Below are 27,098 nucleotides of genomic sequence, written 5' to 3'. Positions count from 1 at the left end.
ACACACACACACACACACACACACACACACACACACACACACGCAGGTTCCTAATAGAGGCCACATGTTTCTGGTGGTGATTTGGGGGTTGGAAGGGGAAGGGAAAGGACAGAGAATGCAGAGTGGTGGGGGGGAAGGGGAGGAGTCAGATGATGAAAAGACCAGTTCCACAAGTGAAGCATATTACCAACCCAGAATGGAAAAGGCCGGAAGGAAAACCCACCCACCTCACCCCTGCATTCATTCTATCAACCTGCAATTGAAGCAATCAAAACCATATGTCGGCTCTTCCAGATCTTTCTCACAGGACAAACATGCAAAAGGGCCTAGGGCCTGGCGTTACCATCAAATAGTAATTGATACCATATGAGCTACAAAACAGAAAAGCACATGCAAACAGCCATCTCTCTCACTATCCCCCCCCCCCCCCAGCCCCTTGAGAGGTATGAAATTGCAGGTCTTGCCGGGATGCTAAGTGCACAGCACTCCACAAGAACAAGTGTACGGAGCTACAGTGACCACCTGTAAGCCACAGGGAAGGGCAGGGCTGGCTGGTCAAGGCAGAGCTTCAGAGAGCAGCAGGAGGTGAAAGGTCACTTAGGGTTAATCAGCAAGGTTACCGATCATGTAAGAAAATGAGTACAGGTGTGAAGCAGAATGTCAGAGCCTTGCATGGTGACTTCTCAGAATATCCTCTCTGGTACCTCCATATCACATCTAGGGAGCATTAAGAAATTATGCTATTTCAAGGTCCTTTCTTGCTCATAAATGAGATGCTCAGAAAATAACAAATCACCTCAACTGCAAAGACATTAGAAAAAAAAATAATCCCTCTATGGTATCTGCTGAGATATCCTTTCGTGACATTTTTTAACATTCCATTGTTCTTATATAAGAAAAAAAAAAGTGCCAGAAAATTCGCTGAGCTGGAGATCCCAGCAACTGTTGGTATGTAATACAGTAGGTAAAAATGTTTCCTATTTCCTCCAACGCTGACAGAAATACAAGTGGCGTACGGCTCTCGCCTCTGCATGTATATATTTTCTTATTAACTTGATCGGGCAGAAATTTGCAGAGATTTGTTTGCATTCAAAAGTCACAACAGAATGTCAGTTTTACAAACCACGGCTCATTCTGTGGTGAAACGTACAGATCTGGACCCGACTATTCACCATATACTGCCATTTGTTCCAATTCCTCCACCGACCGCTTCTGCACAAACAACTGGCTTACTCTAAATACACACAACTTTCTTCATTTTTCTGCCTTCTCCTTATTCCATCCTATATAATATTCCAGCTCTACCATTCCAGTCGAGCCTAAATATTTTCCAGATGGGGTTGAGGAACAAAGCACCATGTAAACGCCCAAAGTTTAAAAAGGGTCAACTAAATTAAAAAAAAAAATAGAGGATGGTATTACTTCATCTCCTGGGAAGTAACTTTACAGCCTAAAATTGGGGAAAATATTAACGTGAGGAGAAAACAAAATCAACTCTTTCACTCCTCCAAATTCTTAATGAACAGATTTTTTTCAGATCCTAGAATTCTTTCCGCTCTGTTTGTTTTGCCTTTTCTAATTTGAAACCAATCGCTGTAATGATGATTTAAACTCCATATGACAATAAATTTCAATCAATGATACGAATGGTAAACTATGGTCTGAAGATTCCAGTTTCTCACTGCCCGGTCCCAGAGTTGAGAAAGTTATAGGCCCGTTAATTCATCATGACATTGTGCTAATCCTGGATAGTATCTTCCCTAAAATTGTGGTGATTACATGCATTATTAACAATGTGACATTTACCAAGAGTACCAGCTAGATCAGAGATACATCAGGTACATTCAGAAGGTGAACAGAAGAAAACAGAGATTAAGGAAAGGTGGGCGAAAGCAAAGAAAAAAATCACAAGGGTAACAAAGTGAAGAGTGTTATGGTAAAATTTGGGGGAGGGGGGAAGGAGGAGAAAGGGAAAGATGTGGAAAAAGGCAGAGGATCAGAGCAGCCCAGAACAGCTGGAGAAGAGATGTCAAATTAGTAAGATTGGGATAACCACTTTTGGTAGGCTCTAACCTTACCTCTGATTTCCCTGCGTGATCCAGTCAACATAATAACACTGTGCCTGAGCATCTGCATTGTTTAAATTTCATTTTGTGGTGTTGTCTGCTGATTGGTCAGACAAGACTGACAACATCAGCACCACAATCTTGACAGACAGGAGCAGACAGCACCACAGCACAGAATTCCAACAGTACAGAGAGAGCAAACTTCATGCCGACTCCCTCCGGGGAACTCAGTCTGTTGGGAGGCCTGATGGCTGCCTGGGAATGGGAGGGCGTGGGGTAAGATTGGGAGGAGGGCAGGAAAGTTATGAGGTGGAACAGGACTGCTCCTGCCACCCAAATGACCAAATTCAAACTCATGAGCAAGACCCCGAGGGAGTATGGACCTACCTACATCTGGACAAGTTTAGTAAGCTTTCTGCCTTTTCCCACTCCTAGCTCTTACTACCTACCGAGGAAAAGGTCAGAAGCCTTTGCATGACTGCTTCCTTTGGGAAATTCCGCTCTCTGTAGAGAGGGGGAAAAAGGAGTTTGGGTTTTGGTTGTTTCATCATTTCCCCTAAGTTCCAGATGCTGTTGCAGGAAAGCTAGGCCACACACAAATCTTCTCTATCTAGGGTTTTGCTGAAGAGCGGGGCAGACTCAGAGGTGTAGGAACTCTGAATTCTGGACAACACTAAACAGATGATTGGTGCTTAAAGAAGAAGGGGGAGTGAAGCTTGTGGGAAGGCAAATGGAAGCAGAGGGAGGATGCTTTAAAGAACTAGAAACAGAAAGGGGAAAGGCAAGTAGAGACGCATATTACTTTGAAGGCATGGATTCTTCTCCATCCTTATCTAAATTAACTGCTTCCCCCCACCCCCTGCAAGTTAGCTTAGGGTGTCGCTTTCTTAAAATGAATAGTGCTAATTTCATCTGACAAAATCTGACAGGGCAGGACATGTCACTACACTATGTCAAGACTGTTTTTGTGTCTTGTCTTTTGTATGTGGGGTCATGATTCTCTGAGGAAAGATCTGGACAATCTGAATTATATGTCAGGGTGCTTCCTCAAGACAGCAGTTGATCCCAGGAGTTTGGGGAGGAGGTCACTAAGATGATTATGTCTTTTGGTTCCTAAATCCTGGTAGCGCACCTAGTGTGTTCCGCCAAAAAAATGACAGACAACATTGGCTCCTAACATTCCTGACAATGCAGCCAGGACTTCTCATCAGACATCACTGAACAGTTAATATCACTGCTATCATATAGAACCATAAGAGCGAGAAGAGCGGTCTGGAGAGGTGGGAGAGAGAGAGAGCAGTAGCGCAGAAGGAGAAAAAAAAAGAGGGGCACAAGAAAAGAAAAGGTTGGCCAGACCTGTAATTTCACTGGTAGGGGGAACTCTAGATGAGGCATTTCCTGAAACAGCACTTTCTCTAAAACTTATAGCCTTAGCAATGTCTGTGGGGACTGGGAGTTTAAGCAATTTACTGGGGGTCACAGAGCCAGTCTGTGTCAGGAGTGGGACTCGAACTCAGGTCATCCCTACTGTAAAGGCTATCTCTCTAGCCATTCTACAGTGACCTTTAGAAAACATCTAGTTTAGTTCTCTCTCTTTCACACACAGTGCTATGGATTAGAAGGAAAAGGTTAACTGAAAACAAAGATTCCAAAAAACTTTCAGCATGTAAAATCACTACAACTTATCATTCATGAGAAGGTATTTATTACTACTGAAATGGTAGAAAGCCAGGCTACAGTAAAACAACTAGGTTTAAGGTAAATGAAAACTCCACCCTCTCCAAAGAGAACGTATGGCCTTTCTTCTCTGTTTAGTGTATGAACACAATCAATTTGAACTAGCTCTTAAAATGAATGATAGATTGAGAAATAGCAGTGAAACTGAATAGAAGGCAGAGAAAGGAGGGACGTATATGTTAGACTGTGAGCCCCTGGAGAGCAGGGACAATCTCTTCTTTTTGCTTTTTTTTCTCTCTCCAGTGCTAAGCACAGTACCTGGCATGGAGTAGATACTGAATAAATACTTGTTGACTACAAGTAAGGTACTGTAAAAGTAAAGTGATAAGACATGTAAAACGTCACAATTTGTATTAGGAAGGCTAGCGTATCGGAGAAAGGCCAAAGAGGGTTGAGAAAAATCAAGGAAGAATAAAAGAAAAAAATTGGAGATTAGAGATCACTAGGAAAACACACACACACACACACACACACACACACATACACCCCAGGAGGACTAAAAGACAGGGTGTGTGAAATACAAAAGAAATCATTTGATAAGACTAAACAAGTAGAAAGCAGAAGCAGGAATACAGAATTTGATACTGGAATAAGCAAATGGGAAAAGGACAAGATAAGGGGTCAAAGACAAAAGAGAATGATGGAAACAAGTCAAACACAGATTTGCCAGAGGGATACAAAAACACACATACATAAATGTAATTTGTAAATGGATGAAATTCTAGGTTTCATCTAACCAAAATGAACATGTCCCTGAGCCCTTTAAAAATGATATCTTCAATGCAGACTGAGAAAAACATATGAAAAGTGTTTCATATATTTTCCTATATTTCAGTATCAGCTTTGTAACATTTATGCCAGATTTTTCTAAAACCAATTTGTGTTTCTTAATTTCCATTATCTGTTTACAAATGCATGAGAAAACAGTGAATGTATCACACATCTGCCCACATTTACGCCTTAATTTCTCCATAATTTTCTGTGAGAAAAGCTCTTAAATATTGTAATAGACTACTAGCTCATTGGTACTGGTCATTACCAATGATATTCCAGAATCAAATAGTCCTAAAAGAAAATTCCAACTTTGTATTCCTTAAGTTCAGAAAAAGAATAAAAAAATTAAAAATTATCTTTACCCCTTTAAAAATATTCAAAATCACAGATTAACGTGATTTCCAATGGACGGTGAAGATCTGAAAAGTATAACACAGCTGTCATTCTAGAAGGTCTTATTTTTTACCCCCAGTTTGGAAAAATGGGGCCCTTCTTTTATATTAATATCCCATTATATTAAATCAGTTAAATTCAAACATGAAGTTGTGGTAGTGGGGGAATCTAGAATTGTCTATCTGGTGAAAACATCTACAGCCGCACAGAACAGAAAGGAAGTGGGATGACAGCAGTTTCAGGTGCTGAGACACAATAAAAACAATGAGGAAAGAAAATGTTTGCTTTTTATGTCAACTGAGATGTCAGTACCCATTAATAAATCTATCTGCTAAATCTACTCTTATTCATGTGGGACATCACCAAGTTAAAGTAAAATAAATTATCTTTAATTAAATGGAATTGTCGTCTTCCTCCTGCTATCATCCCCAATTATTACATCCTAATCAGCCCTTTTGGGAGAAGGCATGAGAGAAAGCTGAAAGGCACATTTACTATAAACAATTTCTCTTTCTGTCAAGTGAGGGAAATTTTTATTTTAAATATTGTTTAGGACTACAATTTTTCCCCATTTTTGATGAAGTTCAAACCTACCACAAAATTCCACCTACTAAAATATTAGAACATCTATAATTAGGTCACAATAATAAAATGTTCCTTTTAGCCCCTCCTTTAGGTAAAATTCAAGAGACTGGATAAGGTAACACAAAATGCCAATCACTTGTTTAATTTTTGAAAAACTATACCTAAGTTTTATAAACAGGGGTCAACATTATGGAAAAAGTTTTACCAGAGGGAAAAAAGGCTAGACACATCAAAGCTTAAGGAATACTGTCATGTACGAAAGTGACAGATTGCGCTATTTACAAATGTTTCCTGATCTACCCGAGCACAATTTCCCCCCTGTCCACACTACCTTTTTAGCTCCAAGTTGTTATCACAGCATTCCAAGAAAAGCAATGACATTCTAACCAAGATTATACGAGAAGCAGCGCATCAATAGAGCCAATATATCGATACTTTAATATCCACCAAACCAATGATGAATCAAGTTAACTTCATGAAGTCTCTACAGTGCTCCCCCCAATAATATAAAAATAGCTGACATTTGTGGTTTTGAGACATGCAAAGTGCTACCCAGTGACATAGTCAGTACACACATTAATATCCTCACCTTTAAAATGAGGAAATGAGGGCTCAGAGAGTTTAAAGAATTTGCCCCAAATGTGGCATGAACAGCATTTGAATCCAGGTTTCCCAACCCCAAGGACAGGACTTTTTCCACTTTACCATCCCTCCTCCTTTTTCTAGTGGTGATGGAGGACTAATCTGAGGGGAATTAAGCAGCATGCTCCTATATATGCTGTTATGTATTTGCCCCCAAACGTCCAGTTGTTTATTGTATTTGTTCTTCTAACTGCTGACTATGAGACCTGGGGAGGGGACGGGGATGACAAAGTTTATTTTAAGGTCCTATAACAACCAAATCAACAGTGTTACCAAAATTGAGGGTTTTTTTTTTTTCTGGTTAAAAAAGGTGGGGGTAGTGACTGTTTTCTGACTATTTAGTCCAATTTTTAAAAAATGTATTTTTTTCAGGGTGTAGCACTGTTTTCATTTAGCATGGCTTTGAATTGCCGCCTACAGAAGTAAAAAAAGAAACCACAGCTATACAAGCCTGCTGACTTTCTTATAAAAGAACCAGTTTTAAACTTGTTTACACTACTGATTCCAAATGAATTCAAGATGGTGGCTAGTTAAAGAAAGAGAGACCATGCCAGAGAGTTTGATCAAAGAACTTCAATTCAGCAATGTTCAGTTTTAATTGACCACTAATTAAACTACATTAGCCCAAGAAAAGTCTGTATCACTTCTGAGTAATGAAGAAAATAATTAATTTAACCCTCTGTCAGTATGTCCTTAGCAAATACATATGAAAGCAACTTCTCAAATCAGTCGTGAAGGGGTGTCCAGTTATGAATGCCCAAAGTGGTCTACAAAATTAAGTGAGGAAAAAAGCTCAGTTTACAAGTTTGTTTCTTAATTCTCTGGTGATATAACCTTGCAGGTATAATTATCTTCATTAAAGATACCTTTAAAGATGTCAGTGTACTCACTGGATTGTAAAGGGTTCCTTTAAAAATTGGATTCAGTATATGGCATACTACCAGCCACAGTTTTAACTTTCCTGTCTTCTAGACAAAAATAGAGCAGATTTGCAAAATCATGAGAATTTTCAAAGACTTGGAACTCTCCTTCTGGGAAAAGTGAGTAGAGGAATGGAAAAAAATACTGCAAAAACACCAAAAAAGCTCATTATAATTAAGACACATAGACTATATCAAAACATGATAGTGACATTAAAAGCCCACATGTTAAGATAATTAATTTCAGAAAACCCTAATTGCAAAATATTCTGATTTTTGAACACTTCAACCCCCAAAGCTCTCTCCCAGATACAAGATTCTTACAGAACTGCAAAAAAAGAAATCATAAATAACAAGACCCTATTGGAGATTTAAGTCTGAAATGCAAGAAATAAGAAAATACTGCTTTTCAACCTAGTGTTTCTGATCTTTAAAGTCTCCTGTATTAAGTAATAAATTCAGAGGTCAAATGTACTACAATGTTAGGACATTAAGGCTAAAATCTTGGAAATAAAATAAGTTTTTCTGAATTAAAAAAATATTAATAGTAACCATAGCTTCTATTTTATAGCAATAAAGACCATTTTGCACTCTGCACCCAATAGTACTGCATCTCACAATTCTATAAGGTCACAGAGCTCTTTGATGAGGGCTATACTTGTGGCCTCAACACACATTACATTTATCCTAATGATTTTTGGCAACCAACCACTGCATTTCATACAATAGAATTTAATGAATACCATATTTTTTTTTTTTACATTCTGCCAATGCTCATTAAAATGCACTTGTTTGTGCAATGCAATAGCTAGCTATAGGGAACCAAAATATTAATGCAAATTGGCATTTCTAAGTTTAAAGCAGTATTTGCATAACAGGAACTAAACATGGTACAAGCTGAAAGAGAGCACACAACACAAATGCCTCTTAACACCATCATTATTACAGGGAGAAATGAGGGTTTGTGTGTACCAACAGAGCCCAAGGATAAAGCATCTGCCAGTTTGTGACACTGCGAGATCCTGATGTGTCTTACCAAGACTTAGAGCTGGAAAGAGTTCACAATCATTTCATCTGATAAACAGAATAGGTACGAAAAAGGACTGGGTCTAGAAATCTCTATCCAAGAAAGTAAAGCCTCGATTTAAACACATGATGCCCATAGCATGAAATGGATTTGTAAGCATCTGCAACAGGACACCAAAGTTAGTTCTGATAACCAAGCAGTTGGACTTCTCATTGATGTAATGTTGTGTTTGTTGTCTGGACACACTGCAGTACTTTAAAATGTTCACCTTTGGCTCAACTCTGCATTAAATGATATTGGGGAAATGTTTCCCTTCACTTTTGTTACACGCAAATGATATCCCAGCAGGCTGCAGAACGTCTTTTGTTAGAGAGACTGAGGAAAATGTCAGACCCCAAAATACAACATTCATTCATACAATCTAGTCACTCAACAACTTCTTGCTGAACACAGAGTTGTGCTAAGAACTGAGTAAAATAAGAAATGAGTGTAAAACTCAAACCCACCCCTTATAGTATTACTGGAGACATACAGCAGACAGAGGATGAAATGACTTAGTAATAGTGCCAGGCAGGAGAAGAATAAGTGGTTAAATAACTATCACCAACAATGACCACAAATGGAGTGTAGAATAAAAAGGGTCAGTAACTACTTTTGGTACTCATATTTCTAGAATATTTTAAGGTTTACAAAGAATTTTCCTCACAGGAGTCCTGTGAGAAGGTAAAGTGAATTTTATTATTTGGATTTATAAAATGGGAAATGAGTGAACTGAGGTTTGGAGAAGTACAATGACTTAGCCATTGCCACGGACTATTTAGTGGACATTCAAGGTAAGGATGAGCCCAGGGTCTTCCAGAATACAAGGCTCTATCCACTACAACAAACTCACTCTGTCATGTTACTATCCTGGTGATACGAAGGCAGCAAATCATGGAACCCTCTGAAGAATAAAAATTGTAAGTAACCCAAAGGCCAATCAAAACAACCATAAAAGGAATAATCAGGTTACAGCATATGACCAGAGAAGACTTGCACAGAAAATAGGGAGCAATTGATATTAAGGTTGTTGTGTATGACGAGAATAGTGGTGAGAGAGTTATATAAAACAATGATAGACAACCTAGAATGGCACTCAGAAAGTACTTCTGAGACTTAAAAAGAACAAGAAGACCTCCAGCACATTAGTTAAATCCCCCTGCAGGAAATTTACAAGAAAATGTGGGGGAAAAAATCACACGGAATGAATGAGAATGAATGGATAGATGAGTTACAATCTGCGAGGATGTAGGCAATACAAGAAAATGCAGTATAAAACTGAAGGTTTTCTGAAGACACTATGAGGCTATGATCCAAAGATCAGAGATTTAGAGCAAGAGTTTTTATTAATCTTTTCGGTGTTATAGATACCTCTGACAGTCTGGTGGAGCCTATGGACTCCTTACAATAATGTTTGTTACCAATATTTGTAATGGAAGGAAATGTTAAACTTCAGTAAGAGGTTAGTGAAAATAAAGACGTAATTATTTTCCTCTTCAAATTCACGGACCCCCTGAAATCTAACCCAGATGCCAGGTAAAGGACTTCTGATTTGGAGCTACGAGAGACTTTGGAGTTTATCTAGTCCAACTCTCTCCTTTTGTGAATGTGGAATTGAAACTCATTAGTACAGGTAAAGTGATTTTCCAAAGTCACACAAGAAATAAGTGGCAAAAGCAGGATCTGAACCCAGGTCACTTAATTCCAGATCTGGTACTCTTTCCATTCTACTATGATATTTTGTGGTTAATTGTTCTTTTAATAATTGCTAAATAAATGATATGTTTTTAAAGACCTATAGTGAATTGTTTCAAATTTACTTAAAAAATTTACTTACAAATTTACACTTAAAATCTTTATCAATAAAAGTGAAATTTACCTAAACATTATATAAAATTAAAAATCCAAATTCTGACTTCAGATCAATAGACTGACTCCTATCTGTATACCACTTCAAGATGTATAAAACATTTTCCTAACAACAACCTTGAGAAATGGATACTGAAAATAATATTTATCCTCATTTTTACCTAAGTGGCCACTAAAAAAAAATTAAGTGGCTTGCCTAGGGTCACAAAACTAGGAAGAATTAAAGCCAGACCTTCAACCCAGGTCTTCTGACAAGTCTCATGGTTTCACCACAACATCCACTACCCTCTACAACTACAGCAGTGCTCTGTAACACTAGAAACAGTCCAGAGGAAAGTAAACTGAATTGGGAGTCAAAAGATGTGTGTTCGAATCTCAGTTCTGCTCCTAATGACCTTGGGCAAATCATCTAACTTCTTTGGGCCTCTGGCTTTTCAGATATCAAATGAGGGGGTCCATTTTGATGGTTGGAGATCTTACCAGCTCTAAATTTATACTCCTGTGATTCAATATAAGTGAGGGTCCTTCTTCTGCCACTGCAGATGACAACTGCTCCATGTTTCAGAATTGCCGTTGCCCTGGTAGTTAAAACCTTATAATAATGTGGCTGGCTCCAGATAACAATGTTAGCAGATTTATACTCAAAACTTTCTACTATGGTAAAGCTTAGCTAGTATAGTTTTTTTTTTTTTAAGTCTAGATCATCCCTACAGACATCAAGAGGTACTGGATGGGGAGGGGAGAGGTACTTAAAAGTAATAGATGAGAAATCATAGGATCCTAGCTTTCAAGCTGAAAAGGGCCTCGTAGGGCATCCTGTGCAGCCCATGCCAAACCACCCTAGTAAGGAAGCATCAGAGAGGTGATGTCACCTAAGTTTCCCGATATGTGGTTCACTGTCCTTTCCACCACAACATGTGATCCTTAGAAGTTTTTAAACATGGAAGGGATTTTTTTTAATGCTAAGCTTTAACTTGCTCAAGGTTACACAGCCAGTTATTTCTGGGTGAGGTGCTAAGTATCTGAGCCCGGATTCGATCCCCAGGTCATCCCGACAATGGGGCCAGTGCTCTTACTCGCTGAGCCACCTGGCCACCCCTATGCTATGCTTTTAAGAATACAGCAAATTTATACTCAAGCAACGGGTGTGAAAAAGTCACTAAAATATGTCTGCCATAAAGTTTGTGATAACTTTGGGGAAAAGCTACTTAACCTAATCCATTTAAGTACTTAATATCTATGTATTATACAATAATTAATTATATTATACATTTTATGTATTTATATTTAATATAATTAAAATCAACTTTGCAAACCTTGGGGCTATATATGTTAGCTATCATCATTGTCAGCATTTTGCTCCCCTTTCCTTTTATTGTAAAATGTGATAATATACTTTGAACTATCTATCTCATAGGATTGTTGTAGAACCAAATGAAATTCCATATGTGGAAATGGCTTTGCAAAATAAGATATATGTGCAAGATAATGTTGTTATAATTATTCATTACTAATAACATAATGTATTAAGGGGTTTCACTTTTATGCTGGGCAACATCTCGTAATAGAGTAAGCACTATAAGGTTGATTTTTTTGCTCAGTAAATATTGTCTGACTCTTAAAATAGTGTTCAGCCAAGCACCTTTAACACAAGCTTCTCAAAGTGCACTATAAACACAATGTGATAACAAGTGTGATTGTTTCAATTTTACAGATGGCAAAACTGAGACATATGGAAGAGAAGAGAATTTTTGAGAGTCCAACACAGACAACGAATGATTGATCCAAGAAGGGAACCTTGGCAGGTCTGTTATATCCAAACTCAATGCTCTCCACTCATTAGACCTCACTGCCTTTTGTTTAAAGTAAATTGCAGTTATTCATTAAAAAAAATTATCAACATGAGGAAATGTATAAATAACAAAATCAATGAATTTATCAAAACAAATGTTAACTAGAGTTTCTGGCCATTTGCCTGCTAACTGTGGCTCTTCCATATTGAATGGATGAGGATAAACTAAGGGTGGGTGGCATGACTATAGACAAATTAAAAGCAACACACTAATGATCAAATTAATACAAACTTATTTAATGCTTTTTGGTAGAAATATACACCTCTGAGCTTGTTGTTGTTACTCAGTTACTTCAGTTGTGTCTGATTCTTCCAAATTCCATTTGGAGTTTTCTTGGCAGATACTGGAACGGTTTGCCATTGCCTTCCCCAGCTCATTTTAGAGAGGAGGAAACTGAGGCAAACAGGGTTAAGTGACTTACCTAGGGTCATACATCTGGTGAGTATCTGAGGCCAGATTTGAACTCAGGTATTCCTGACTCCACGACTAGCACTCTAATCACATCACCACCTAGTTGCCCTCTGAACTTAGTCAAGAAAATATTATGTTGCCAGAGAGACATTAGCATTAAGTTAGAACATGGAGTAAGAATAGTGAATTATGAAGGCTTAGAATATTTGTTTTCATGAGAACTGTAACACCGCCAAATATGAAAGACTGGGTATGGAACAGTTCAAGACTAATCTGGTCCTTACAGAGAGTATGGGGGTTGAGTGGAAAGGGTAGAAAGGAGGGAAAACTGTCTGATCTTGACAATTTTATACCCCAAACTTCCATTAAAACTGCCTAAGTCACCATCTTTATATTGTGTCTGAAAGAATTGGTTCTTCAGAGTATTTTTGTTTTTTGAATCTTTGTTTCCTCAGTGCCTAATAAATGCACAGCATATTGACTGATTCTGTACGGGAGGATGAAAGTAGCACATTGCATGCCCCCAAAATGTAATAAATGTTCATTGAGTTGAAAAAATAAGATATATAGAAGAAAAGAAAGGAAGTAGGACATAGGGGATAGTGTGCTAGCTTTGGAGTTAAGACTTGGGTTAAATCCTTGCTTAAAATATTGTGTAGATGATACTAGAAAAGTAACTCTTAAGTGCTTCAGGCAACCATCTAAGTTACCGAGGAGTTAAGAATCAACCTGAGTGAGTTTCTAAACGATGGGAGTTCCCTAAACTAATTAAGTCACAGATTCAGATATAAATATTCGGAAGTACTGCTTATTATCAGAAGTGGTCACTCTCTCCAAAATTAGGAACAAAGTATAGCATTGCTGTGCTTCTAGTTTAGAAAACCATTCGATATTGGTCCTGTTTTGGCAGGCTTATTTTCTACTCTCTGGGGGGGGGGGGGACAGTGGAGAAAGCTGTATGAGAGGAAAATATCTTTAACTTCCATTTCTTCGACAATGACATTCTGGTGGATGGGGATCTATAAAGTGTCTTGAATGACAAAACACTTAAGAATCTATTGTTTTTATTTCTAAGCATTATTTTATTTCTGGTTTTTAAATTTGGTGCCCCATTATGGAAATATGTCCATATTTTGTGTATGTGTGTATGATTTCACTGGTGTAGGGAATCCTTGATGAGAAATACAGGACCTGCACTTGATTTGCCACTTTTAGTCTTTAATAGCTGCCTAGGGCATTGACAATTGCTTGTTAGTTTGTGTCAGAAGTAGGTCTTCCTGACTTTAATGTAAGTTGTCTACCTAATACACCATATCACCTTGGCCCATACTTTCAGGATGTTAAGGAAAAGTCACCTAAGTTACCTTGAGAGTTACAAATATATTTAGAATATGCAGAAATATACATTACTGATCCAACATAAGCTGCAGTAGCAGCTGCTCTGAAGTGATTTTTATTTGTTCACAAATGAGGTACTATATTAGCTAGCTCAAAAATGCTCATATTTTCATGGGAAAGCTTCATTTTACAGAGAAAATACATGGGCACCACTGTGGCATGTTCTGTAAAGAGAATTTCAGAACTGTTGTCTATGCATGCCATGATACTTGCTACAAAAATCCCCGAGAAAATATTTTACTGCTTCTAATAAAACATTGCTATCAATAAAATGGATTATCATGCTAGGAACTAATTGCTTATAAAATTAAAAGATCACATGAGTTATTTCTGAAGATATGCATATATAATAATAAAATATCAATAGTAACTATCTTCTTTGATTTTCTTAGAAATTTATAAAAATGTCAATCTCCTGGGACATTTTCGCTTCTAAAAACAAGGATACTGCTCTCTTCTTCAATGTTTACTTAGTGTGCCACATTCTGGTCTGCAGGTATTATGGGGAGCCTCATCATCAACTCAGACCCAAACTATCCTTACTCCTTCTAGAATCCTGCCATTTTAGATGGATAATTTCTGAAGTAATTTCATTAAAACATGTATGCTACAGGCTCAAATTTTCTGTATACACACACAGCGGGAAATTTCAATGCTCAAGAGATGATACTACTACCAATACAAGGAAGCTTAGAGCAAACCATAAATTGACAATATTACATAATCTATATAATTATGTATTTACATAGCTATCCATCTATTGATCTATTCTTCTATTTATCATCATAAAATCTGCCACACTTGGAATTCTGATTGAGTTACACAGGTAAAAAGCCTAGGACTAGCCAAAAAGTTTAATCTACACAGCTCCCTATTGGCAATACATCTGTGCAGGAACTGTGTCCATAAATAATTTCGCATCAGGCCAGCTGTAATTCAAACTCATTACATCACCAACTTCCAACAGTTTGAGAGCTGCTTGTCTACTTGAATTTGGCCAAGTCAACTTTCTTTTAGTTGCTCTAGCACCTCAACATTGACATAACATTTTGAGAACTGGTAAGATTCTGAATGGCCCAACTAAATGCTGGAAGTGTTGTCTGGCTACCCAAAAGAAGCATAAAGATTTGCAAAATGAGTAGCAAAAAGCTAAAAATATTCTATGTAAAACAATTATGCTAAGGCTATCTAAGCACATTCCTCTTCCTCAATTATTTGCATAACCTAAAAATAATCAGAAAAAAATATAAAGATATCATGTCTACTATTAAGTTTTTCTATACATCTCTTTTTCACAGTCATTTCTGAAGAGCAAAACTCTAGCTTCTTTATTTTGGAGGTTAAGAACTCAATTATCCTTAAAAAAAAGGTTTTCTTAGGTTTTATTAAGTAACCTTGAGCAGTCTCATTATTCCAGAAAGTTTAGAGAAGTTGATTTGTCTTTATGTTAATATTTTTAGATGAAAGTATTTCAAAAGTGTATTATTTATCATCTTAAGTACAAGCATGAGCTTTATTGAACTATTCTGTGCTAGGAAGTGGGATTAGTACATTCATATCAGTAAGCCTAATTTTTCAGTTACCTTACTTAAGTTTTTAATATAACACAGGTCTTCTTTTCAGGTGTTAATAGAAAAATCAATTTTACATCACAACAGCTGTGATCACTTTAAATACCACAGCTGTCATAAGTTGAACATAACCAATTTGAACATCTAAGGTTATGTTGCAAATGTAACAAAATGAAAGCTTGATGAGCCTCATGATGTAGCCTCCCTCCCCCACCCCTTTAAGCCAAACTCCCAGTAAACTACTACAGTAATAATCTACGTTCTTTAAAATTTAGTTTTTATTTCTGTCCAAGTTGGCCTAAGAATGGAAACTGAATTTCATTTTTTTTCTAACAATACTGCTATGTAACTCGAAAGCATGCAAAAACAGTATCAACTCAGGTAGCATTAAGTTAAGAACCTGCTATTGAAATTGAGAATTAATTCATTTAAACATTTTGTTAGGAAGTCAGAAGGATACATGATAGTTATAAGGTATTTTTCAATGCTGGGAATTTAAAATATTGTAGAGGAAAAAAAAATCAATATCTAGGAACTAAAATAGTATCAATTCATAAAAACAGTTTGTTCACTTCTTCAAAAATTCACTCTGCCAGAAAAACTTAATAGTACAAAATTTACAAATTAAGGTGAAAAGTAGATAATGGATCTAAGGTTTCCACCCCCAGTCCCAACTCCATCAATTTAAATGCTGTGGCACTGTGATTATATTGTTCCAGGTTATTCAGAATATAGCATGTTCTAAAATGGATTCGGTGATAGCGATTTCAGTCATTGGCACTCGGACTTTTGTTTTGCCAATGTGCAATCATCTGAGGAAGTGAATCTATATCGTCAGTATGGTAGGGAATTAGTTAAGAATTTCTTGTTAGCAATATAATAAGGAATCAAAATACCCAAAGAAGGTCAAATGTTTAAAAGGGGACATGTGCATTAAAGATAAGAAATTAAAATAAAAACATTTCTATACCTATTGCACTTAGAATGTTGTATAGCATATATTCAAATCTTTTTTTTTCCTAGCCAAATTCGAAATTCTGGTAGTTACTCATATTTTAAATTTGGCCTAAATTCATGTTAAATAATCTTTCTGTCTCTCCTGATTTTCATCCATATAATTCCCACTGGTTTACTCTTTGGATATAATAGATTACTTCATTTGGAATTTTAAAACTTCCATAAAAAAGCCGAGAGAAGACTTAGCAAGCAGGTACCAGCAAGCACCCTTCCTATGGCTTGTATACGAATTGTCCTGCAACATAAAGAAGGCTGGAGGTTTCGGTTACCTCAGTACCAGAAATAAGGCCCCCCAAGTGAAGCCACACTTTTGAAAACATTCCTCCTCCAACCAATATCACACAAAGGAAGCCTGAGAAAACAGCATCCATCCTCCTCATGGATGTTGTGCCTCATCTACTGAATTGTAATAACAGGTGCAGTAATAATAATATGCTGGGCAATCAACTTTTTTACTCTGATTTGTCAGTTTAGCTTAATAATGCCATTAGGAATGTAAACATTTCTGCAATTTATATTTAAAAGTCAATAAAATAATGGGGTACAGAATTTATCCTTTTTAATTTTTTAAGTAATACATTTGATTATTTTAATCACGTCAGTACTTAACTGGATGGGGTTTAAATATGCATGTAACATCAATTTAATTTGTTTTATTCGTTAGAAAAGCTATTGAGCAATATGCCATTATTCCCTTTAAAACAGAGTAGGCACATACTGGAAAAGGGGAGAATGGAGCACCTCTGCTATTATTATGCCTTTGAGGAAGGAGAAATTCTGAGTTTTCAGAAATGTCTTTTATTAAGCATATTTTTTTTAAATGTGAATCAAAGTGGGGGGGGGATCAAAGTATAATAACTATATAACTAGTCTAAACAATAAGAGCTTTACATACTGTGGATAAGCTTTACTGGAGCTGCTGTAACATTAATGTGGTTGGTAAATGCATCAACTATTTTTAAGACTGTGAGATTTTTCTTAACATAGCAATTCCCACTTGAACAGGCTTATTACTGGTGCAGTTGTTCAGTACTCTATAATTCTCACCCTTACGTTTTTGGAGGTGAAAAGCCAAGTCAAATGTTAGCCTAGATTGTTAACATCCTCTATTCATTTTCAGGTCAGCTACAATGGAAGCAGCTGTAATGCAACTTTACCCACACTGCCCCACCAATTACTTCAACCATGCCCTCTCTCAGGATGAGTGTAATTTGGTCTCTATGAGAGCTCAGCCCTAGGTCTCTGGAGGATCAGAGCCAAAGCTTGGCTTTTGGGAGGGTGGAGTTTGAAATGAGATTACCAAATACAATTCCTTGACATCTCAGGTGTTTTATCCTACTTTCCCTTGTTTTATAGTGATATCCACATGATACAAGGTAGATTTTCAAAATGAATTAAATCTTATAGCTTGTTTCACCTTTCTCCAGGCATCTTATGAAATGTTGCCAATATAATGCCAAAAATATTTGGATGACATTTACTGATATGCATATAACAAATACTGACACAAGAAATCAGAGTTTGAGGAAAGCTAGCTAAATAATTCAAGGTACCTGAAATTTAAAATGACATCAGAAATATGGATTTTTACATTCAAATCCATATAAAGTGTGTGATATAAACACATTTGTTATCAAAAGGCTGTCAACATTCAGTTTGGCACAAGTACCATGGAAAACCAGACATTCGGCATTGCAAATAAGATTTCCAAAGACACATACATACTAAACCATTTTCAGCTCATATTAAACAATTTTAATTTTATATATGCATACATAGAAAATCTCTGTCTCTCACCCTACATACATATGTGACACGCATAAGCCTTTTGTACACATTGGATAAAACATGATCTTTTTAATAATATACATTTGTTCTAAGGTATTTTAGACATGTGTAAGATCATAATACAACATATAATTGAGGACATATACTAAAATATTTTATATACTTGGAAATACAAGTTCCTGGAGAAGCAAATATGAAATTTTATGGAGTACTACTTCATCAGCTGAAATAAACAAACAACAAAAAAGAATTATTTGATTCCTTTCCTGGCAGTGCTCATATATTTTTCTTAGCACCTTAATAACTGTTTGGCTTCAAATCTATGAGAGTATTCCAGATTATAAATATTTTATAATCACATGGAATGTCAATTATGTTTTAAAAAAATATATATGTTTACCCTATAAAAATTCACCTTGTAGCACCTGGGATTTGATACTTCATCTAAAATATCATGTGTAGAGTTAAGTGCTACCTAAGATTTGTAGGAGGGTCATGAGAGTCCAGAAAGAATCTCAGAAACAGAGCTTCAATCACTTACAAAAACACATTCATTGTGGGGAGAATAAGCCTTATTTGGAACATTAGTAAGCCTGCAGGAAAGACCTGTTCATTACTAGATAAAGAATAGTTTTTGGGTCCTGTATATCCCACAATTAAAAAGACAAGAGTGGATCTGATAAACCGATTGGTATTTTTATTCGATACTATTTGAAAATGGCAAGAATATTTGGATCCCAATCACTTCCAATATAACCACAAGTTGCATTTTAAATCTATACATTGCCAACCGACTAGAAACTAAGATTCTTTGTAGACAGGTTGACTAAGTATGTGGTTTGTAACTTGCATATTTATTCTGTAGGAATAATAATATTGCAATTACTTTCCCAATGGCATAGCTGTGTACAGACACTTGGAATAGAGTTAGTAAACAAAAATCCAAAACATAGCCGACTAAACATGACAACATCTGAATAAATACTAACCAAAATATAATAGACATTTTCCATAATAACTTATAAGGAAGATATCAAGCTCTGCTGTGTTTCAGCAATTTCATAGTAAAAGTAGTATAATGCAAACCACATTTATAGTGGAACAGGAAACAAACAATTCTTCTGCACAATTTCCTGTAGATCAGTGGGAAAGGTATTTAAAGACTGTATCAGCTATTAGATTTTTTTTTTCTCATAACTTCTTTGCCCCTTCCCTAATTCTTTTCCATCTCTTTTTTTTATTTAATCTCAACAATACAACTGTAAGATGACTATTATTAAGATATCAGAAGCATATTAAATGATTTTAGGTCATCCAGAAATTCAGGATTTAATACAATTAACCACATCTATAACATATTTATATTTTCTTCATAATAAATTAGCACCACAAAGATGTTCGCAATGGCCTCTTTGATTATCAGTATCATGATTGTAATTGCAACAGAGGCATCAGAGTAAAATGCAGAGTATCAAAATTAAGTGTCTAGTAGATTTTATTAACTTAAACTTTAAATAAGTAAGCAAAATAAAGACATTTTATTTTAAAGAATCTCACATAAAATGATAAATCTGTTTTTGAAACTATATTTAGAAAGACAACAATGAATTCTAACGTTATATTACTAAGACTGTAAAACATATGAGTGAAATGAGAAGTTTGTTTAGATATAGGCACATTGAAATTTCAATACATACACGTTGTATATGATATTTTGCTTTCTTACCATTAATGGGCAGCTTTGAAATGATATTAGTTTATGAAATGATTAACTGTTCTATAAAATCCAATAAGTCAAAAAAGTGATGTTTGCACTGGTTACTTTCATTTCTACTCACAATTCTGAAAATAGTAAGTACATAAATTATTCCCCCTTTTTCTTAAAGCATTAAGTGAAATTTGCATAGTTGTCATAAGATGGAAAACTTTTCACTATAGTATAGTATTACTTGCTTGTGACTGCCCAAACTAATTCTGGTGTTAATGAAGATAGGAGTGCAAGCAAAATCAATTTTAAAATGTTGCCTCTTAAAGATAAGCAGTGTACATCTCATGCCTAAACCTTGTCTCAAATTATGATCCTATTATGCTACACATTGAGTGATTATAGCATTATTTAATAGTGGTTTTAAAATAAAGGTTATTGCCCCAGATGAGGAAACAAAATTTTCCAATATTTTTATAGGAAAATTTTCATATCAAATGAAAGGATTCAGGTTAACATAGTCTTATATTTTGGTATTAAGCAGGGGCAGGAATTTATGCTATTATTTGTTCTACGTTACTGATAGCAAGAATGGTGCTATATACATTCATTTTCATCTATGAACTTTAGGAAGTTGAAAAGCTGCATAATAAGCCCAGGAGATAGAATGTACACACAAAAAACTCATTACCATCTACTTTTTGAGATTTGATGACTTGACAAATAACTATTTCAAAACAACTAGTTTGAGATATGGTTTGAAGCTTGTTAGTATAAAGCAAAAAGAGCAATTACAATAATTATAGGTTTCTCTATACGATTTAACACATGCACATGCTGGTGAGAGTTGATGATTTGATCTTAAATTACCATTACGAGAAAATTTCGCCACTTTTGTTTTTAATTTCATTCTCAATAATTTTATCTTTATAGGTTTGTGATATTTTAACATGTGTGCTATTTGACTAAATAATTACTTATTAAAATCCTAGTTTGATGGAAGTATAAGCAGCTATAAAAATCTAATTTAAAGATTAAAACTACACTGATTCCAGTCCAGTTAATGCTGGATGATAGTCATACACTCAATGTATCAGAGTAATGAAATTGTAAATAAAAGACTTTAAAAATGAATTGTAATGATTTATTAGGCTAGAAGAAACTTCCTTGTTATGCTAATAACAGGTCATATTTTTAAATGTTATTTTTGGATGAATATGAGATTAAGTAAAAATGAATTATCTCCAAAGAAAATCACAGTCATCCTTGAGTTAAGTTCAGCAAAGCACTCACCTCAGGTAAGGCGTAGATACTCCTCCCTCCCTCTCAGTAGACTCTACCTTTTAGTCACAGTCAGCCATTCTTGGCCAGTACCAGTTTTATAATTTTTAATGGGGCTATCTTTTATAGAGTCCACATTTCAAGAAAACTACGCATTTTTAAAGCGTAATGAAAACAATTTGCCAGGGAAAAGTAGATAGAAAAATCTTTAATAATTCTGGGCAATAGGAAATTTAAATTTTCCTCTGCTTTTCTGAAAGTACTTTAGGTAATTTTATTTATTCTAATGGAAAGTTAGAGAAAAACAGCTTTTGTAGATCCTAGAGTTACAATTTTTTTTTTTTAAAAACTGTTGATATGCTTTAACTGTCCTAGCCTTTTCATAGTAACCCGAATTCATACTGCTTTGGAATGATTTTGCATTTTTCTTCTTTTGTTTATTCCCAGGGAAGACCTGTTTCCGCTGGCTGCTCTCAGTTCAGAGAGTTCAAACTGAATTTAAACAAGTAATTGACTTGTCATTGAAAAAAAAAAGAAGGAATTCAAGAGCTGCGTCATCTCTAGAGCAAAACTTGTGCAACAAATAGCTAATCATAAATAACTCCTACTATCTGAGCACAAAAAGATATTTGCACATGTACTCACAATTCATGTATGCATATAAAACAAACAACAAAATAAAATCCAAGAAATGTAAGGGCTCATCGATAAGCATTTTGAACAATTAACGTATAGTATACACAATCTCCGCAAGATGTCTGGCACCAAATCAAAAGCTGTACGATATAGACTTGCAGCCAGACCAATGCATATTGCCTAATAAACAAAAACCTATTTTTCAAATGTACATATAAAGACTTGAAAAAATGAGACAGACCTGGGCCCATAAATGGAACTCTGACAACTTGTTCCTGTGGTAGTATTTTCCATTTAACAAAACTAAATGAAAGGTTTAGCAACAACTAGTCACTTAAAAATGTTTTCTGGTGATGTTTCAACTCACTGTTGTTTTTTTTTTCTTTTGACAATATATCTACAATTTTACTTTCTCTTGTGTTTTAATAAACAGATACATATTGCCATATTTGTTTTTAATAAACATTAAAACAGTTCCTATTACTATATTTCATTTGACAGAGTGATCTTGATTTTATGAATACCATCCTCTTAAAAAAAACACAACCAAAATATTTGGCAACCGAGAAGACATATTAGTGATATGATGTCATATTCAGCATTTTTTATGGTAGAGGCAACTGGCAAGCCGTGAGAATGAGATACATATGAAAGATTCCCATTCTGTATATGAATGAAAACGTTCACAAGTTAGACTGCATTTGATTTTGATTTCACTTTGGATTTTTAAGAGGAACTGGTAAACTTGTAAAAATATTATGTTGTCTTCTATAACCCTTATAAAAGAGAAAATGCTGAAACAGGGTCATTATAACTCTGTCCTGATACATAAGTACAGTCGATATATCTCTTGTTTACACTGTACTGTTCCAGAGAATCTTGTGTTTACTGACAATGATAACATTCAGGAACTTTTCATTTCTGGATCAACTAGTTCGGCTAAGTGCAGGAACATCAGAAAGATCACTAATAAAACCTTGAAAACTATAAATGGTAAGTAATTAGCATTTACAAATAATAGATTGTTAAAAAGATTTGGCAAATTATCCTAACTTTTATCTTTACATGTTTAAACATTTTATTTCATCATTTAACTCCCTAAGCCTGTTATGTTTCAAGACTACATTTCCTTCATTACACTGAACCCATATCCTAATGTAGACTGAATTTTTAAATGGATTAAGACATAATACTTTCATAAACTTTCCCTAGTAAGCTTTTAATATTCTAAAATAAAAGCAAAGTACGCTATTATTTTAGCAGATGTCCATTCATGAAATTGGCTTTCCTGGATGAAATTGTTCCATCTATCTAAAACATACTACATATTCAAACACTTTTATGTGTATATGTACATCAATATGCATACAGAGAGAGCTGTCATACACATATATAATATACATACATGCAAACATGCATACAGAGATACATATACACGTTTAATTAGTTTGCTCCAATTCCTATAACTGAATTGGGCCTTCGTAAAAGCTCTAATAGTTCCCTTTTGGTCCAGCTACCATATTCTGACCAGTATCAGATAAAATGAAAGTTTAAAAAAAACACAAAAGGTAACAGTTTATAAACAGTTCGTTTTCATCTTCCTTACCCATTTTATTTTTCTTTTAGCAACAGTTTCCTTTCTGTTCTATCCCCCCAACAATATTCTCCAGTTCCCCCCCCCACCCCGACATACCGATTTGAAAATACTGAAATCCTTTTCCTTCTCAGGGCCCAGCCAGAGGAAAAAAAAAAATAAACCTCCAGATGGCAAGTATAAACCTTCTGCTGGGGTTATGCACAAAATACCAGACACATTTTTTCTTAAATAAAGCATTTCTATTGAGGTTGGGGGGGGGGAGAATGAGGAAGAGGACACATAGCAGAAATAACTGACAACATTATTATGTGTATAATGGCTCTTTTTTTTAATCTTAAAAAAATCTTGGGTCTACTCTTTCATTCGATTTCTAAGGTTCATATCCTATACCTGTTTTTCAACTGTCAGTTTTTGTCAACCAACTCCATCTCACTGTAGGTTCTTTCTTAGTAAGGCTCAAAATTTCACAAGATCTCAGGACACTGAGAAACTTACCCCAATTCTCTTCTTATTCTAATTTGGGATTTCTCTATCAGTTGCAGGGCACTGCTCCTCATATTCTCTTTTTAAAAAGCCAGTTGGAATTAACAGAAATATTCTAAAAGTATTTTTCAGTCTTAAAAACTATCAAGTTTCCCTCAGTGAAAACTTTCACGTTAGCAAATACTTTCCAATGCTCTGAAAGCATCCTCCTGCTTTTTGTTTTTTCGAAGTATGAATAAAAGGCAACAATCATATTCTAGTTCTGGCAAGTAATAAATATTTCATGGCATCAAGGAAGATGGAATAGTCCTGCACAACTTTCACAACAACAAGAACTGCAGATGATGCTCATTCTTACGACAATAAAACTTGTCAAAATTACACCTTTAATTACAGAGTTAGCTTACCGCTTTCCCATTATAGTAGTACATCAAAGAGTTTCCTCCCATGCCAGGAATTGTGTATGCGCAATACATGGTCTTGTATTCTTTTTTCTCCTCAGTACCACTCTAACAACTTTTATTTCAAACTCGCTGTCCCTTTTTTCACAACAATTCCTTCAGTTGCATTTTCCCATATGGCCGGGCCAAGCATGGTGAATATGCAAAGCAGGAAGAGACCATTCCTGACGTGAGGGTGGGGGGAGGTGGCTAGGACTCTTCTGTCAGACAGTTAACTTTCCACAGCAAATCTGGAGAGCAGCCCAGCCCTGATTTAGCAGTAATTCCTAATGCATACAAGAGATAGATTCAACTTTCCCAATGTATTTTTATTAGTTTCTAGAATAATGCAGATTCTTACACATTTCTGAATTCTTCACTTTTTGTTCCAATCACCCTTTTCTTCCCTAAAATTTCCACTCAACTGCCTGAGGGTAAAAGTGGAATCGGGTCCATTATTGAGCAGAATACAAATGCAGTTAATTGACTCCCCCTCTCTCTCTCTCCCTCTCTTTCTTTTTTGTTTTAATTTGATTAAAAAGCGAGTGGCAGGAAGGGAATCGTATGATGCACATCTAATAACTCTGCCATCTGTCTCTGCTGCTGGCTAGCTCCCAGCATTGTACGCAGCTGCCTGAGAACTCGACTCAGAGAAAAGGGAGGAAAAAAAAACCCCACCGTCTCTGACCTCGCTCAAAAGGAGAGAGGGGCAGTGTTTTCTGACTGCTTGGTCAACAACCTACAAAACGAGGTTGAGGAATGAAACAGAGTAACACTGCTGCAAGCCTGGGGTTTTCAAGCCATCAGCTTCCCTTTAATCGATGAGAAGAAGTGGTAAATGAGTGAACTTAATCTTGCCATGCAGCAGGCATTTGTTTAAAGAGGAGCCAGAGTCATAAAACGAGATGCTGAATGCTCTTTGAATAGTCATCCACAATTGGCGATTTTTAGTTTAGGTGTTGGGTGTCTTGGTGTGGTTTTTGGTTTCTCTGCCCCCACCCACAGTTTATTCATTCGCTTTTAGCAGCGAGTTTGGAATATCTTGACCTGAGAATGACTTACAGCTGTCAAGTTTTAAAGTCAACTGCAGCACATCTGCAAATTTCCAGGGTTTTGTGTCTTTTAAATTAGTCATATTTCTGTATCAACCTTCCAAAAGTACTCCAAACATATTTTTTTTTCACTGAAGTTAAAAGGAAATCATTCGAGTGCCGATTTTAGGTGGCTAACACCCAACAAATGTTTTTTTTTTTTTTTAGTTCACCTCCTTTTGATCAGAATGGAGAAATAAAATATTTTAAAACTACAATAATTTTCAGAGGGTGGATTCTTTCCCTTAATTTTCTTTATACTCTACTAACGAGGCTGAAAGAAAAGAAAATAAGGAGAGAAGAAAGAGAAAGAAAAAAAAAAAAGAAACATTGGGACTGACTTCAGCTTGCCAAATTCAGAGCATCACAGGAAAGGAGGGCCTCTGGGAATTGATCCCAAATGAAACTAAATCATTTGCATATGCCGAAGCAAATGCCATCCGAGCATACAGCTATTCTCTAGAATCAACTTTAATAATTCAAAGCACCTATTTCCTTACAACTCAACATGGCAACAAAACACATACAGTATTAATAAACAACGAAAGATTATGGTGTTGATTCTGAAGAGCAAAGTCTTGGCTAATGGCTGAAAGTTTCTTCCATACTTCTAAAATAAATGCAGATACAGGCACAAGTGGATATGGGTAGATATGCATGTGTTTATGCATTATTAGAGCACACATGTGTATAACATACATACACATATGTACATGTATCTATGTGTTACAAACAGAGGTTTGTCTAACTCAACTTGCTCTGCATTTATTCCGGAGGTCCCCAGAGGTTTGTGTAAACAGTACTTGAATTATAATCACACATTTCATTCAAATTTCATGCTTTGAGGATTTTTTCCTCATTAGAACAGTTAGTTGTCAATCTGACAGGATCACATTTGTAACCTTTAAACCACCCTCAGTGTTTAATATAGAAGGCCAGAGTTCCCAACTATTACAGGTCATTGTGTAAAAAACACTCTAGTTAGAAAAAAGACTAGGGTGCAAAAAAAAGGGAAGAGATTTTTTTAAAACTGAAAACTTTATTTTTAGAAAGCTGTTTCTAGATTACATCTAAATTTCCATAGTTGGACTGCTTGAAATACTTCTAAACAATGAAATTTTCAATAAATAATCTTCCTGTTTTGCTTATATTAAATATTTCCCTGCATGTTTTGTAAACATTTAAATGCTTTTACATTACTTTTTTAGGTATAAATAATTTTTAATTAGACTAGAGCTTTATATACTTATAAAATTATCTCTTGAGTATGTGACTGGCAGGTTCATATCCAAGTAGAGATTTTAATCTGATAAGGTAAAATGGATTTTTAAAAATCTACAAAAATCATTTTAGAGAAATGAAAATCATACAATTTTTCAGATAAGACCATTAAGACTGAGCTTTAATGAACGTATGGAGAAGACTGTGGTGTTTCATGGTCTTATGGTAATAAAGTACAGTAATTAACAGAGATGTAGGATTCTGAAAGCTAATCTTTGAATTCCAACCAATGAGAAAGGAAATCTGCTATAGTTCTGTTATTTTTCATTTTTACTTTTCTGACCTTAGAGCACATGTTTATTATTAAATTCAAGTCAGGATTTCTACAGCTTCAGCTCACTTTCTCTGTCCATAGACTTTGAAATTTTGAGGACACAAAAATATATTCCATGGGAAATTAAGCATGTATGCATTAATCCCTATGTGTGTGTGTGCATGTGTGTGTGCGAGAGAGAGAGAGAGAGAGAGAGAGAGAGAGAGAGAGAGAGAGAGAG

General features: G+C 35.6%; 1 protein-coding gene across 14 annotated transcripts in view; it reads right to left on the bottom strand.

Annotated features, from left to right (window-relative positions):
* LOC138171996 (transcription factor 4) overlaps positions 1-27,098 on the bottom strand; it is a 450,737-nt gene that overhangs the window by 102,102 nt on the left and 321,537 nt on the right. The window contains exon 1 of one of the 14 annotated variants that reach the window (XM_069101661.1): positions 24,200-24,417. The exons of 11 other annotated variants lie outside the window; for them this stretch is intronic. In XM_069101661.1, coding sequence (XP_068957762.1) covers positions 24,200-24,268 — 69 coding nt within the window. In that variant the 5' untranslated portion in view covers positions 24,269-24,417. Of the gene's footprint in view, positions 1-2,078; positions 2,272-24,199; positions 24,418-27,098 lie in introns of those variants that run through there. 2 more of the 14 variants (XM_069101658.1, XM_069101667.1) reach the window with 2 other exon arrangements.

The sequence above is a fragment of the Petaurus breviceps genome, unplaced genomic scaffold (genome assembly GCF_028583685.1).
Source record: "Petaurus breviceps papuanus isolate PSGF00001 unplaced genomic scaffold, PetGlider_PUasm1.0 128, whole genome shotgun sequence".
In the NCBI taxonomy this organism is placed as follows: domain Eukaryota; kingdom Metazoa; phylum Chordata; class Mammalia; order Diprotodontia; family Petauridae; genus Petaurus; species Petaurus breviceps.
Note: the sequence above shows the minus strand (reverse complement) of the source record. Positions and strands in the feature narration are given on the sequence as shown.